At 39.2% G+C, this 17,191-nt stretch overlaps 1 protein-coding gene across 2 annotated transcripts in view; it reads left to right on the top strand.

The window, feature by feature from the left end:
* The first annotated feature begins 925 nt into the window (after positions 1-925).
* The window catches only part of tsl (membrane-attack complex domain containing protein torso-like), a 76,278-nt gene continuing 60,012 nt past the window's right edge, over positions 926-17,191 (top strand). Inside the window, exon 1 of one of the 2 annotated variants that reach the window (XM_083126410.1) lies at positions 926-1,246. In XM_083126410.1, the coding sequence (XP_082982536.1) occupies positions 1,225-1,246 (22 nt within the window). In that variant the 5' untranslated portion in view covers positions 926-1,224. Of the gene's footprint in view, positions 1,247-2,972; positions 3,127-17,191 lie in introns of those variants that run through there. The other variant, XM_083126400.1, reaches the window with a different exon arrangement.

Raw genomic sequence — 17,191 nt, 5'->3', positions numbered from 1 at the left:
GAGCTTTTCTTGCTGACTGCGGGAGTGTACGGTTTGAACGGTGGTGCTTCTATCTACCCTTCCCCTGGGGCCGGCACTGATGTCCATCTTATGTACAGTCACCGGCAATAAAAATGGGACATCTAGATCCTGAAAAACTTGCTTCCCTATTAAGGCGTCATGTGTGTTGCCTAACTCTATGGCGGTGGTAGAAGTAGCCATTGAAAATTTACTATTAAAATCCACTTGTGGCCGTAGATTTAGGCAACACACATAACCCCTTGGAGGGAAGCGAATATTTCAGGATCTGTGTGTCTCATTTTTATTGCCTGTGACTGTACGTTCCTCCAACGCCCCTTTTTACGAAAAGGTTAGGAAGAGACGGATGTGTCCTCTATGTCCAACGTGTTCGACGAGCTGCGATAACTATTTATGTTTATGTGGCAGAAGACTTAATTTGTATTTGCACTATTTCCTATGTTTATCTTGAATACACAAACACTTGTAGCCTAAATTTACGCAAGGGTAAAAGTCAAGTGCTGTACACACATTCCTTTACATTCACAAAGAATCCGCTATCTTTGCTGGGTAAAAGGGACAAAACAAACTGGAAAGCAGAACTTTACAGGCAGAAGAATCGCGCTTGCTGATTAGATTGGAGCACGGACACACAACAGATCAGAAAACCAAAGCTCTTGCATCTTTTAAGACAATTGCTGTTACGATTCAATGAGCAACAGCTGTATGGGAAAGAAGAACGTCGGTTTACACCGCCATTATGGGTGGACTTCGTACCATCTCAATTATTCTAACAAGGTGGTTGTGCTGAGAAGGTGGAATAAGCATCTCTGTCCCATTCAGCAAAAGACCGATGATGCAGCGAAATACCACGCCGTGTAGCTGTGGTTAGTGTTTCTTCCGCAAGTGTATTATGTTCCTGATTTCGCAAGTGGCCCTTTCCGATTGAGCATGGACGCACTAGGAGTTTTCCTTCTTCCATTCTGTGTGTGTGATGATAGCTAATCTGCGTTCTCTTCAACGTGTTTAACGAGGTGTTACCACTATTCCCAATTCTTCTTCTACGTTTTTTTTCTTCGACGCAAGACCAGCGAGTGAAATTTATTACGTAATCTGGAACCTGCGATGAAAGTGAAGCTTTAACGCAAATAACATTATTTTTATAGTATTTGTATTGCACTTTGCAACATCTTGAACCAAAACTATTTGGTATATGTGCGTCCGCTCATGCGCCAAGTATTCGAGGAAGGTATGTATTTAATTTTTGTGACAATTTAATTATACTCTCCATAAACTGTGTAACAACTTTTGAAGAACTTGTGTTTTTATTATTAAGCGTCGTTTGACTACAACTTTTGTCTAACCGCGACGATGAGAATGACAGGTGATTAGATGAAATTGATGAACTGACACCCACAAAGGAATACCTATACCCAAAAAAAAAATACAAAATTAGATTCCTCAGTGGGGAACCGGTGGTTACTACACATCGTCATGTTCCATGCCCTTCGGTTCAAATATTATGAAAGGTGTCAAAGATGTCTAAACTGTAAACATTGACGAAACTCGCTGGAAATGTACATGTACATGTGGGTGGACATACAAAGGCTGAAATCTCAGAAGAAAAGTTCTTACCCTTTCCCCAAGGAGACTCGAACCAGCGCGCTCCCCGTAGTATAGCCCGAGCCCAAAAGCCTGACGCCTTGGACCGCACGGTGCGGGACACTTCACACGCATATTCGTGCGAATTTGCAATTCATACAACCGCTCCAAAAGAGGACTGGCCTCAAAGTATCTTAATGTAAGCATGTTGTGAATTTTGTAGCCTTTTCAATCTTAATTTCAATTATTTCTATTTGATATTCAATTTTTTAAAACGTTTATTTTCATTACATGATCACGTTAATTTTATATTTGCACTTACTCGTATATTTACTTGTTGGTCTCAATTGTAATACTTGATAGCCGTACTAACTTAATTCTTCACATAATTATGTTTTAACGTTACTTGGCTGTATTTCTTGTAAATGAGCCTTTTCTTCTTTTTTATTACACCAGGACTCGAAATGCGACATTACCACTTTGAAGTCAAGGACATTCGTATTACATAGGCATCAAAACTAAAAACTTATTTATTAACTAAGAAATTGAATTTCAAGTACGAATAACATTTCATGAGAAACTCATACTATATATACTATATGTTCATACAAAATGGATTAATCAGATTTCCTCTTCTTCATAAAGTGATCGATATAAAATATCAGTACTTGTAAAGAACTTTTTGTTTCATAAATAATATCCTAATTGTATGCACGGGGTCTCATTTGCCACTAATAAATGCAATTACGATGAGCAAAATATGGCCAAAATAATTAAGTAGATATCTGGTTGATATGTCCGAATAAGTCGCAAAATAAAGTAATTTTAGTTCAGTTAAAATTTTAAATATTTAACAAATTTAAAATTTTGTTTAGTTTCGATCCTACAAAGCTCTGTTTCGTTATCGACCTCGTCTCGATTTTTAAAAGCCATCCCGATAATTGGAGACGAGAAGGATACTACTAGTTGTCTCAGTACCATATTTAGTTACTCACCAAACGTAACATTTTAGAAATATTTCAATTTTTTTAAATTAATGATGTGTACGCGTATTGTACGTTGAAGGCAATTCGTTGTGTGAAACAAAAGTAAAGTATTTCGAAGTCGTGTCACGGTTAGTTTATATGAACACAATGTGGATTTAAACTGGCTTTGGCAACACACTTTTACTCTTCACTCTATATAACATTCCTGTGGCTCGCGGTGGATGCTTGTGAATCAGGTGGCGGTAAACAATAAGCTGTTATCACGGAACCGAGGAAGTGCTATAATCTGGTGATGAGAGCCGGATGCAGGGGTCCTGATAACTCCCCCTCCCCCTCAATCCTCCTACATGTGATGATCCCATGATGCCTCAATGGAAACTGTGTCAGTTCAGTTAGTGGGAAAGATACACTGTTACGCGTGCAGGAATACAAAGGGTTTAAAATGATTTGTAACCATAGAGGATTTGTGATTCTATCAGTGCCTTATGGATGAATAAGAGGATCGGGGTACGTCCAAGGATACGACAGAGGGTAACTCCAGGTGAGTCCGTTTGTTGGATCCGGTTACGTAAGTGACTGTAGAGACGAGATTTACCCTTCTCATTATTTGAATTCTTGTTATTTAGCGTCACTTTTGGCTAATCATAAGTACTGAATAGATTAAATTGATGACGGGACACTAATGATGAACACTCATGCACAGGGCGGGACTCAAACCCGGGAACTTCTGTGACTGATCGTCTCGTCTAGTGAGTAAGTGAGCCTCTATCGTTTTCGGTCTTCCCTCGGTATCTTAACTCAAGTCTAGTTCCTAGAGGACTCCTAGGAAAACTCGCGATCTCATCTCTGTCTTGTCTGGACTTCTGGAGTGTCCAAATAAGAGGTACACAAATGTAAGAAAATACTTCTTATTTTTAAACATTAAACCACGTCTATATGTAACCAGCTAGACATCCTTATTCATTTAGACAGTCTAAATCCACGTTGTGTTCCTATAGACTAATAGTGACTGCTAATCGTAACACGAGTTCGAAATACTTTACTTTTGTTTCACAAACGAATTCTCCTCAACATATAATAGTACATGTCAATAATTTTAAAAAATATTTGTTATTTTTGCCTAAAATAATGATTGTGTGTCAGAATTTGAAATATTACTAAAATGTTACGTTTGGTGAGTTTAACCAGAGATAAACGTATTATAGGTTTAACCACAGATAAACATATTATTATTATTAATATAGTACGTTTATCTGTGGTTTAACTAAAGATGTCACTGAGACAATTAGTATCATTCTCGTCTCTAATTACCGGTATGGCCTTTTTACAAATCGAGACCAAGCTGAGAACGAAAGAGACCTTTGTAATACCGAAAAGAAACATTGTAAATCTTTAAAATTTTACCTAAACTGAAATTTCTTTACTTTACGCCTTATTCGGACATTGATCTTGATTTCTACAGAAAGAATTTGGAAGGAGTCTAATTTTAAAAAGAACCTCCTACATGGCGCAGTGGTAGCGTCGTCACCTTGTAGTCAAGGGGTCTCGAGTTTGATACCCGGTGGAGGCACATAGTGGTTTGGATCCCACTTTAAACTGTAGGTCCAGTCCCGATTAGCGTTCTGTACATATAGTGGACTTAAAACAACAATTCAATTAAATTCTAATTTTAAAAACTGAGAATATCAGTGTAGTTTCTAGAAACAATAGGAACTTTAGAAATAAACTTCGTTGGGTGTTGAGACTTTTCCAAACACGTCTCACCACGACACAGAGGAACCTTAAGACCTAATGTAAACTGCAGCATCTTTGACAAATGACTTTTGCAGGCTCGCATACTACATGTAAATACAAATGAGAAAGTTTGTTAGTAGAGTGTCCTGCCTGAGACTATCTCAGGATCTAAAACGGATGTTTGGTTGATTTGGTGTTTCAAGTCCACTTTATGCACAGTAAGGCTAATCAGGACTGGACCTACAGTTTAAAGTGGGATCCGAACCACTTGTAAAACGGATGAAAATTGGTGGCCTGAGAACCGAAATATACCCCGTTGATTATCGATCCCATGGTTCGATGAAAGTGGTGAAGAGACAGGCACACAGGGACACCTGTGCCCAGGCCCGGGTTCGAATCCGAAACCTTCGATGGCAGTGTTGCTCGTGACTCGACAACTGAACGTGCTCGGCTAATAAGGAGAACTTTTCTAACCTTCCCTTGCGTTTTACATCAGTTGACAATGGAAAAAGGATGATGAAATGATGACTGACAGTCATTAAAAAAAAATGTTAAATGTATGTATAAATTTCTGAATTACTTATATCAATCAATCACTTGGCTGTCCAAAAAGAAAGAAAAATGAACGATCAGTTGTATTTATAATTAAGTTAATGTACCCACTTTACGAAAGTCAGAAGGTCGAAAGATTCCTTAAACGATCGATAATTACACATCTTACGCGCCTATAATACACGTATTTATTGTTAGTTTGTCGCCCGCACTGAAAGTCCATGCTTCTAAAGGACACGGTGATGTTAGGAAAGTTGTCGGCCACGACCCACCCAAAATATGCTTCCGGAATGAACTCCAGAAGTCGGTATACACGGGTAACAACTTTCGTGGTCCTTGCCGGAACTGATCATCAGAGTATATCTCCTCCAGCAATCAGCAAGGCCAAGCTACAATGCCTGGAGCAGACAATCGCGTTTGTTGGTTCGCGAGAATGACAAACTGTAACGGGCAGAAACGCTTCTATACAGTGGCAGCAATGCATTTTATGTTTAATTGTGGTTTAGTACAGTGGTTTCCAACTTCAAAAGGTCCGAGGGCCAAAATTATATCCAGCAGTTGATAGGCGAGCCACATTTTTCTCGGGGGGGGGGGGGTTAAAGTTACAAAAATTGTAAGTGCTGAACTGAAAATGTAGTACTTTCGCATGACCTAAATTTCTAAAATGAGGCTATAAAACAATGGAATTACAAATCAAAATTGTATAATTACAATTTATTTCACAAAAACCCAATACTTATTGCTGAATTGAAAGAAATTAAAGACACACCATACAAATAAGAATCCTTCATAGTAAGTGTTCAATGTGAAAATTGAGCCCGATTTGCTTCTTTTATTAAAGTTGTATTTGAATTTCTATATTTGAAAGTCTCAGAAGGTGAAGCAGTGAAGAATCTGACAGTCTGCTTCTGTAGCGGTTCTTGATGAACTTCATTGAAGAGAAAAACACTTTCACACGTGTATGTGCTGCCGAACATCGATGTTATTCTTTGCCCGAAACTACGAAGGTTTGGAAAGCGTTCCTTTGAAAGGTATTTGAAAAACTCTGGCCCCTTTTCTTGCCTAGTTTGAAGGAACACATCGCCTTGCAAATCACGCAATTCAAGTTGGAGAGAAGCTATTTTGATTTTCAATCTTACGTTTTTTGGAGATATTGCTCATTTCGATATTTGCACAAACTTTAACAATCAGTCACAGAAAAATCCGAGTTGGAACACTGGAAATCTCTTCGTAATTCGTGCGTAGTAAAACAGATCTCTATAGCGCCTCTCTGCAGTTTGTTTCTGAACACAAAGAGTGAAGCGTTCGCGGAAGCGGGCGAGTTCATTCCAAAAAGCGAAGGGGTGAAATGCATGGTGTGAAGAGAAACTTACGTCACTTTTTATGATATTGTCTTTCTTCACAGAGCATCCAATCCTTCAGTAAAAGAAGAACGTATTTTAATAAAAATAAATAAAATTAATGTATTTTGCAAACTGGCTTCGCGGACCGCAGAAAAAGGCAACGGGGGCCGCATGCGGCCCGCGGGCCGCCAGTTGGAAACCCCTGGTTGAGTATACGTCGGGCTGACCCCCCGACTATTCCAATACTGGTTGCAGATCCCCACGCTTCGAGGTGACGAAGGAAAGCGTGGGAGGGAGACCGGCAGTCGATAGGTAAGCCAAGACCCTTCAGGGCTGTTGCGCAAAGGATTATTATTATTATATTCATTAGTTCCTTCATAGTCAAATGGTTTCAATACTCACCTTTTGGGAGAGTCCAGGTTCGATTAAATATCACAATATCAAAGCATTTAGTAGCGGGTTCCGGTCTCATCAGCGGTGATGAAGCACGGTGCACTGGCCATTCGTCATCTAGTGCAAAACTCGTTAGCAGACCTCAAAGGACAGCTGGGAATTAAACTTTTTGCTTTTTGGGGTGAGGGGAGCAAATGAGAAATTATTATTATCCTATCATCATCGCCGTTGTTGATATTATAATTATTAATTACTCTTTGTTGTTAACTAGAAGGAAATCGTAAAATATACGTGTATATGCATATGTGCAAGATATATTGATGCAAGATTGTGTTACAAATGTGACTATTATTATGGTGAAAGGGTAAATGATCCCTGTTAGGATGGAATTTTACCTCTGTTGCCAGGGATAGTCCAGCCAAATCAGAGGATCCCTTGCATTTTCCATCGTCAATTCACACCTTGTATATACAGTATATAATAACGTGATCAACTGCTGGAGGCTGAATTTTCATGAAGTAGAGCCGGCTGGAGAAGAATTAATTTTTAAGTGAATAGCATACCATATGCTTGTAGCTAATTGAAATGCAGTTGAACTACATTCTTGGCTGAAACCATGTAAAATGTTGTGTAACGCTCTACAAATCGAGATTCCTACAGGTGACTCGTTGCTATTTCATAAAAATAATTAAGTAACTAGATGGATATCTTTGGATGTCGACAGCACAGTTTCTACCAATTCTCAACACACACACAGCTCTCTCTATTTGTTTGTGTGTGTGTGGGGGGGGGGTGTATGTGTGTGTGTGGCTGTTTCCCTATCGCTCTGTATGTCTGTGTGTCTCTATGTGTCTTGTTCACTGTCCTTCTCCCCCCCCCGTCTTTCTACACCCGTCTTATCCCCTTTCTCTCTTCCTATCCTCCGGAATTCTCAATATCTTTCTCTCTATGTCTCTATGTGTAATTGTTTGTGTGTGTGTGTGTGTCTCCCTCCGTACCAACCTCTATGTATGTCTTGTTCACTCTCTTCCACTCTCCATCTTCTTCTCACGCTCCCCTCTCTCCTTCTCCATGCATATCTCTCTCTTTCTCTCTCTCTCTCTCTCTTTCTGTTGTCTCCTTCCCTATCTTCTAGTCACTGTGTATGTCGCGTGCGTTCTCTTCCTCTCTCTTCTTATCCCTCCCACCCCTTTCCTCCCTCTTTCTCTCTTGTGTGTGTGTGTGGGGGGGGTGTTTTGTGTCCCTCCCTATCTCTCTGTCTCCCCTTCTCTCACGTTCTCTCCCTGCGTGTCCGCGAGCTGAGTTTTAAAACATGAGTTCCGTTAGAGCTGTTCCCCATGAACAGCTCTCTGGGAAGAGAAAGTTAATAACTACGTTTTACGTCACAGACAGGTTGACATCCACGCTTTTCAATCCTCATTTAACCTTGACTTTGGTGATGTAACAGCTTGCAGACGGATACAAGGTTGCATGCAAAATCAAAAAGGGGGCTTGCTTGCCCTTTCCGAACCTTTGAACAACAACGGCTTTTGTATGACGCAAGTAAATATTCTTTCTCAGAACAGATAGCAATCACTGGAAATAACATTCGAATGAATCTTTTGCGCCAGATTCAGGAAACTTTATGATACTGATCCTCACCTTGTAATTAAGGGGTCCCGGGTTCGATACTCTGTGGAGGCACATAGTGGTTCGGATCCCACCTTAAACTGTAGGTCCAGTCCCGATTATCCTTTCTGTGCATAAAGTGGACTTAATCAATCATTGAAATTAATTTTCAACCCATTAATATAAAATTTCTTATTTTTTTTCTTAGACCATTGTTAATAAGGCAATGCAATGAAATTTTAAAAATTGGAAGCAAATGAATTGTAAAACACGGTACAAGCTGCAACTCGTTTATACATTTAGCTAGATAAAAAGTGCCTTAAACTCAAACTACAAGTTTCGTGTTAAAATATGTAGCTATTTTCGCTTTGGTGGACATTTTTTCAAGAAAGAATTTCACTTACGTGCACATTCTTTAATTGACGTCTTTGCTTCGATTCATAAGTGCTTCTTTAAGATCCTATTATTGTGAGTTGAGTCCACTTTACACATAGGCACGCTAAGCTAGACTGGACCTACAGTTTAAAGTGGGATACGAACCACTCCGCCCAACCGGGTTGAACCTGGCAACAAGGCAACGACGTTACCACTACGGTACGTGGGAAAGCCTCTATTCTTGTTTAGAACAACTTAACCAACCCTACATCACGGCAAATAGTAGACGTTCCTAAATTTTTCCTAGGCTAGAAGCATAACTTCCCCTAGAATGAAATACTGGGTCTCTGACCTCCTCCTAATAACTTTTCAGAGATTGTGTAACACTATTAAGCCTTGTTTTCATGTTTAATAAAAAATTCAAACTGCTGTCCAAGGCAGAATTTATTGCAAAATAACACTAACACACTATACACGTAATGTTTCCACCCTCAAAAATTTTAGTGTGAATCTTTGTCTGAAGAACACCTCGTTGAGTTTCTATATATATAGATAGATATATATATATAGATATATATAGATAGATAGATATATAGATAGATAGATAGATAGATAGATAGATAGATAGATTGTGGGTGGGTTCAAATGTACGTAGCAATTATAACAATTATAAATAGCGTTGATCTTTTGATGAAATATATATAAATAAATTACATCGGTTTTCTACCCTATTAGGATAAACTATGATGATAGGCACGAATGTTAGAACCAACGAGTGAACAGACACATACGCCATTGAGACGTAAAATTTTAGATTACAAACCAGCAAACGTTGAAGGCGTAATAGAACTAGAAGCATGAAATTTGGCAACCTGGATCTAGCACGAACCTATTGCAACACAATTTCCATGCTTGTCTGTTAAAATGAGTCAACGCGACGTACACTGCGAGAATTGAAGACTAAAATTGGTAAACGCTGTAAGTGCCAAAATAATTCAAACACCGTTTTCCACGTTAAACTGTGAAATGTGAAATGCTTTATAATGTGGTAAACGTGAAAAGTGGCTGGTAGCCCTCTAAGTAGTTCAAAGGGCGTGTAAAGAGGTCACTAGTGTGAACGTTCTTACGGGCTGATGTGCGGATCGATGCAATTTCCCAACACTTTCGCTTTTGGCACTTACAACGTTTACCACTTTTAGTCCTCAATTACGATAACATTTACATTTTACCTTTACTGTTTACCGTTTTACCAGACTAAGTGTGTATATATATATATCTATCTGTGCTGATTCTATTCGCATTCTTGAACACTTTCTTCTGTCAATTTTCAATTTAGCCCTATAATTTCAAAAATACCCAGTTAAATCTTCACAGAGCTTTCCTCCCCGGATATTTAAACCCGAAGCCGGTTTCTGGCGAGTTCTCCTCGGGTCTCCCTCCCCTCCCCTCTCCTCCCGGCTCATTAGTCGTGAACGAGGGTGAGTGAAGAGCGGACTGGATTCTGCAGGGTTGCCGTGTCAAGAAAAGTGAAAAAAGAGTAAAATGAATTAACTAATTTTCGAGACGTTTATGCAGAAAATGAAAATATTAATCAGTGGTTTTCTAGAAACATCTTTTCTCAGTGTTCAGTTAAAATTTGATATTCTTTTGTCGACTAGTTCTCGAGATAATCGTGACCAAAATACCCTCAAACTCCCATAAGCTTGTATGGAAAATGCTTAAGGAGATCGCCTTAACAGTATACCTGTCAATTTACATAAACGGGACCGTTTTTTTTTTAAAAAAAAAAATTGAACATATTATCATGCATAGACATATTGGTGTTTGTGAATTACAGTTGCGTGCGCCATAAAGATATTTTTAAGAACTGAATCGTTAAATTTACGTGTATTAATAGCGTAACTATGTAATAGCTAGTAATACTTTAAAAAAACTGTCATGCTAGATGGCAGTCTATGCGCTCTTGGATCGTCATTTCTCAAATATTTACAGTGTATCTGTTTTCCAGTAACCCACTCTAGATGCCTAGAGCAGTTGGTAAGATATGGTGTATCATTGTGTATGTCCAGTGGCGTAGCTGCCGCCCCCGAAACCCCCGCAATGTGGGGGGGGGGCTGAGATATAGGGGCCCCGCAATGTGCTTCTGAAATTTTATGTAACAGCAGAAATTCCACTTAGTGTCGCTTACAGAAAAGTCGATTTACGAAACAGAAATCTGGTTCCCAGTAACATCGTGCGACGACGTCTGCGATAATAAGTAGTGGTGCCTGGGTAACTTGTCATATAAGTTCCCTCCAAAATGCAGAATAAACTTACTTGTTCCGCAGATAACAATCGATAAGAAAATATCCTTCATCTCATACCGTTGTAGCTACGCAGTTTGTCGTAAACGTAGTGTAGTGAGATTCAGTCGCTCAACCAGTCGATTCCTTATTGCTACACAATAAACATCAAACTTGGTAATTCATGACCATTTAATATTAGTGTTACACGTAATATTTAAAATGTAACTTCACATTAAATATTTTCAAGGGGGGCCCAAGGTTTTTCATATTGAAATAAGAGCTGAAATGAATTTCCCACATTGTCTACACCTGTTACGTTTTACTTCAAAGGGCCCCAAAAACTCAGTAGGAGGTGGTGCCCAGGGGCAATTATCTCTTCTTTGCCCTGAGGGTCTACTAAGTATGAGTTTCTGTCCATTATTTTGTGTGATTTTGTGTAGTTCATTTTTCTTATGTATTGAAATTTTGGGACATTTCTGTCGAACTAGTTCTTCTTTTCCAAAGTGTTAAGATTTTGTGATCTGCAGTGTTCGAGGTGAAAATTCCTAGCTGCGAATTTCCTTGTTCGAGTTTGGGGATAGAAGGAAGGATCCTTGGATGGATCAGCTTAAAGCAATACAGTACACTCTGTTCCTAATATCTCTGGAGCAGGCGAACGAAAGCAAGTCTCTGCGCAATTAGTGACACGAGACAGCTCCACCAATGAACACGTGGGAGGAAGTGGATTGCGTGGAGATGGGGGGGGGGGTGACTGCAGTTAGCAGCCTTCCCAGCAGCGTGTAGTGGTTCGATCTGCCCACTCGATTTCGCCTCCCTTCTCTGCCGCCATGCATGGCCTTGCTCTAGAGATACCTGAGACAGGGTATATAGGTCGAGGAGGATGCTTATGCAAACTCGAGCACTGATGATCTATTAATAAAACGGTCCTTGTTTCATGAAAAAGTCTTTGAAATATATCATCAATAGTCTATCGAAAAGAAGTGGCAGCGTTAAAATTATGAAAAATGATATTGAGGTCCAATAACGCCAAAATTAAACATTATGTCTGTGGAAACCTTTTTTATTTTGAGTGGAGGGGTCAGTCCTTCCAAGCGGCATTTCATTGACAGACAAATTTTCAGTGAATAGACCTATCGCAGCTTTATCTCTCAAGACCGGACACCGCAGCCAATTCTTCGTACCGGATAGCAATTGACTTTATGTGATGTTAGGTCACCACCAACAATCTAGAGGTCCGGTTCAACCCCCATAATTGCAGTGATACGTTTGCTTGAATGTATCACTCACTATTAAAGAAGGCTAATGTGAGCGACTCTTATATTGAATCTTGACCTGGCGCAACCAGGGATGGCTTAGGGCCGGGGCTGAATGTGCATCCACCTCAAAGTCCAAAAGAGGAGTGCTTACTATCCTTTAACAATTCCCCAAAAACAATATTTTTAAAAATGTATGTGTATTATATGTAACCTCATTAAAAATGTTTCAAGCAAAAAACACAAAGGGTCAGGAACAAAATACCGTGCGTCCATTTCGATCTGCAGCCGAGAGATCGGGAGAAACGTGGCGGGCGGCGCTGACGGAGGTGCCGACATTTGCGGCCTGTAATGCCCGCATATTTTTATGGACATATGCAGACATTTATATAAATATTGCAAAACTAGCACTAACCTGTGTTATAAGAGTTGTTCAAAGTGATGTCCACCTACATTCACACATTCCTGGCATCGTTTGATGAAATTTTGATTCACACGCAAAAGTTCTTCTTCCGTAATTCTTCCTAGTTCTGCCCTTATATTGTCTTTTAGTTCGTCGATGCTATGAGGGTTATTTCGGTAGACTCTATTTTTCAAGGTTCCCCACAAATAATAGTCACATACGGTAAGATCTGGCGAACGTGAAGACCATAAACCTCTTGAAATTATTCTGTCATCAAAAACACCTCCCTTATAGCGTCCAAAGAATCAGCGGCGGTATGGGCTGTGGCCGAATCTTGTTGAAAATACCCATATTGTCTCTCATTATCTGATAACAACTGAAAAAACGGCGCGAGTATTTGTGTGCGGTACCTCTCTGAATTTATTTTGTCTTCAAAAAATATAGGCCCTATTATTCTTTTGGCACTTACAGCACACCACACACCAATTTTTGCATCGTGTAACGGAACTTCGTATATTATTCGGGGATTTTCAGTGCTCCAGTATCTATTGTTCTGTGAACAAACATGACCACGCAAGTGAAACCATGCCTCATCCGAAAAAAATATTATCTGTGGATCAACAATACCATCTACAATATTCTGCAAAACCCAATTACAGAAATTTACTCTACTTACGTTGTCAGGGGGCCGTAATTCTTGCACTATAGAAACTCTGTACGGTTTTAATTTTAGTAGCTTAGTGGCTGTATGTGCTGATGATTTTGACACGCCCATCTCCTGTGAAACACGGCGTAGAGGTTTGTTTGGAGAACGTTCTAACGCTGCACCAATTTCATCGAGTTTTGCTTCGGTTAGAATCCGTCGTTTTTGCTTAGGTGTTTTAAAATTTAACGATCCAGTTTCTCGTAATTTAAGGACAAGACGTCTAACCGTATCTCTATGTGGAGGTGAAACGCCTGGGAATTTCTGTACAAATTGCCTACACACGTCTCGACACGAGTCTGTTTTCACGTAAGTGTCATACATAAAAATTCTTTGTTCTAACGTGAACCTTGCGGCTGGCATTCCAATCGTCTGACTGACACAACACACATACACACTGCAATAACACAAACAAGTAACGGCAAGTAACCAAGAATAACACTCTTACGCACAGTACGAAATTAACACGCTCTTGGTTTACATCTGCCTGCCAATATATTCACAGCTCTGTAGTCGCGAAGGAACAAAAAACTTGAGCTAGGAGATTTCGGATTGCAAGGAAGCTCACGAACACCATTAGCTTTTAACGGTTCGTCTGCAGCGCAATCTTGATACAGTGTTGCACATTCGAAACCTCCAAACGATCGCCATCGACACAAAACTCTTTCAAGGATATAGACTTACTGGTCAAAACTATGATTAAAATGTTTTACAGAGTATTATCTGTGGCTCTTAATATAATTTCTAAAGCGTATTTATTTGTGTATATAAGGGTGGAACTTGGAAGAATTACAGAAGAACTTTTGCGTGTTATAACACAGGTTAGTGCTCGTTTTGCAGATGTCCACAAAAATAAGCGGGCATTACAGGCCTCAAATGTCGGCATCTCCGTCAGCGCCGCCCGCCACGTTTCTCCCGATCTCTCGGCTGCAGATCGAAATGGACGCACTGTAGTTGGCAATGGGAAGATTCGCTCTCCTCTAAAAAAGATTCCTGGCTGTGCCGATGCGTTGGAATAAAATAAAATATTTCCAGTTATTTATCAGAGATTCAGATCATCCTGATTTAGTTTGAAGAAGGCACTACACTGATATATAAGTCAATAACAAAAAAAATGTGAAGGCAGAGTATTTGGGGTAAAAGTTAATTTCTTGTACAACTTAAGGGGTGAGGTGGATTAACAAACTATTGTACGTCCGTCCCACTCCGGCATCATGATTTGTTTTTGTCGCTAAGGACAGGGGGGCCCAGGAGACTGCGCTACGCCAGTGTGTATGTCCCATAGTCCATTTCATTCTCATTGTCGTAATTAAGCAAAGGAGTTAAAAGGTGACGTAAAAATAATCAAAATAGAACTCAGTACTACCACCCGTATCTTCCAGTGTCACTTTCGTGCTTCGTGAGTATGTGGTGTCGACTTCACCCGCTATTAGTTACGTCATATTATTTCTCATGGATGTCTCTCTCTACCGTGAGCAAAATAGCAATAATTTTCTCTCGGAAACTTCCTAAGGTTAAGCACAATAGTGCAGTAATGGGATCTCTTTTGTTGCGTGAGATTTCCCAGAATTGTTGTTTTCCATATTGTGCCATCATCTATGCGCTCAAGGCCATCGTTCATTGCAGCACGGCATCTTCACAAAGAAGCGGGACAACTTTCGGGGATCTCACGAACTACAGCCGATACAAAGATGAAACTTGCTGGGCGGAGAGATTTCAATGGCAAATGGTCGGATCGGATCCTAATGGATAGAAATTCAAACGAGAATCATCAACTACAAATCGAGGTGTATCCTACATGAGGCCAAGAACGGCTGAAAACCGATAATGGTTTACTTGTTATCGTTTTTGTTTTAACTCCCAGGACATATTTCTCTTCTGCAAAGTTTCGTTTAACTGATCTGTTTTATCTAAGAAGGAAATCTATCGATCACCTTAATTCTTCGTCTTACAAGATTAACATTTTTGTTTCATTCCATCATTCCTCTGTTTGTTCCTCGTGTACAAAATAAACAGAGTTGGTGTGGTGTATTTCCCTTCTCTATTATATATATAATATTATACATATTATACTACAGCCGGCCCCGTGGCACAGTGGTTAGCACATCGCGCTACGACGCCAGGGGTCCCGGGTTCGAATCCTGGCCTGGGCATGGATGTTTGTAAGTGTCCATTCATCAATTTCATCATATCACTTATCCCATCTTCGCAAATTAGCCAAAAGTGGCACAAAAGGCGAAGTAAAATTAATCAAATCAATCAATCAATCAATATTATACTATACAAACAATGTAGAGATATCAACTCTCCAGATACTAGTAATTAGTTGTTTCTTTATGTATTTCGGATGAGGTGTTCAGATGAAACAATCCTTGAAAAATAAACCATTTTCATAGTCCCTCTGCAGTCCTTTACTACCAGAGACACTGGTTACAAACTGCTTGGCTATAATTACCCATCAATTTCGATACCAGCAATTTCTTCATCTTCTTAACACATAAATAAATCACTACAAACCTTCACATGGCACAGGTACTTCCACTACCTTTACCCTTAATTGTTACTAGAAAAGTAACAATTATATTATCTTGTTATTTTACGTCGCCTTTCTGCCACTTTTGACTGATCACAACGATGAGTATTTAGGATTGGATTAAATGAACGAAGGGATTCTCACAAAGAACATCCATATTCAGCCAGGAACCGAACCAGGTCGAAAGTTGACAACTTAATGCGCTTGATAAGCGCAACCTTGAAATATCTCACATGGAACTTCTTAATTCCTGTAATTTCTTTATGATGGATATATATTTTAAGGTATATTTCGGAAATTATGGTGTATATGAACCCGAACTTGTTACTACATCTTGATCGATCTACAAATTCTTCATTAACTTTCACTTTCCCTATCTCTGTCAAGTTTCAGAATTTTCTTCAGTATTTCCTAATAATGTCTTTCTGTAACCAGCAATCCAGGTTTTTCAATTCTTTGTTGGTAATTTTACAATCAAATTAGACCAGGACTTGCATTTGAAGACCTTATAAGAAATAAAATGTTTGATGTCAAGTCTAGAAGAATACGAGAGTTTGGACTCGAGTTGAGAATGACAAAGCCTATTTCATTCAAGTCAACTCTTCTCAATTCCATTGCGAGCCTCCCTGATGGTGTAGGAATAAAGTCGTAGCCTTTTAATCACGGGTTCCCGAGTTCGACAGCCGATGGAGGTCCAGGTCCGATTAGCGTATCTGTGCATTCAGTGGGCTTAAAAGTCAAAGTCCTTACCATCCTGTCTATTAATTACGCATGGGTCACTTGTGGTTGATTATATTTCCAAAGAAAAAAAAATTACTTTTAAAATAAATTAAACAGAAATCATGAGAAAGTGATTTGAGAGGATTAAATTAAAGTAATTTAAAGCTTGCTAGTTTTCTTTAGAAATACACCCATACATGAATACTGAAAGATAGAATCCTATACCCATTGATGAGATCCTGGATCATATATTATATAGGATTTTTAGTTAAACCATTCTGCAATGTCTTTTGTTACTTCTCTCCCAAGAAAATAACCCACAGCCAATCATATGATTAAAAATGTTCCCGCAAAGCCAATAAAATAACATCCCATCTACTCTTGTCCTGTCTTGCTAAAAAACTTCCCAGGTGATTATAACAAACGCACAATATAAAAGGCACGATTAATTGTGTTACATATGATTTTGTAACCTTTTGCTACGACCTAGAAATCTTTTCAATCTCGCAGTTCACACGCCAATTAGTTTTGATTCCCAGGTAAAGGCAACTACGTTGTAATTCCATCGAAATTTTTCACATGTCTTAAATTACTTTGTGATTTATGTTTCATGCAGGTGACCAAGGTTAGTTGTGAAAACATTATCGAGGATAAGTTCAAGTAAATGCATTGTCATACACACTGAAAGTTATTCAGTATTTGTT

Source organism: Lepisma saccharinum, chromosome 1 (genome assembly GCF_977018435.1).
Source record: "Lepisma saccharinum chromosome 1, izLepSacc3.1, whole genome shotgun sequence".
Lineage (NCBI taxonomy): Eukaryota > Metazoa > Arthropoda > Insecta > Zygentoma > Lepismatidae > Lepisma > Lepisma saccharinum.
Note: the sequence above shows the minus strand (reverse complement) of the source record. Positions and strands in the feature narration are given on the sequence as shown.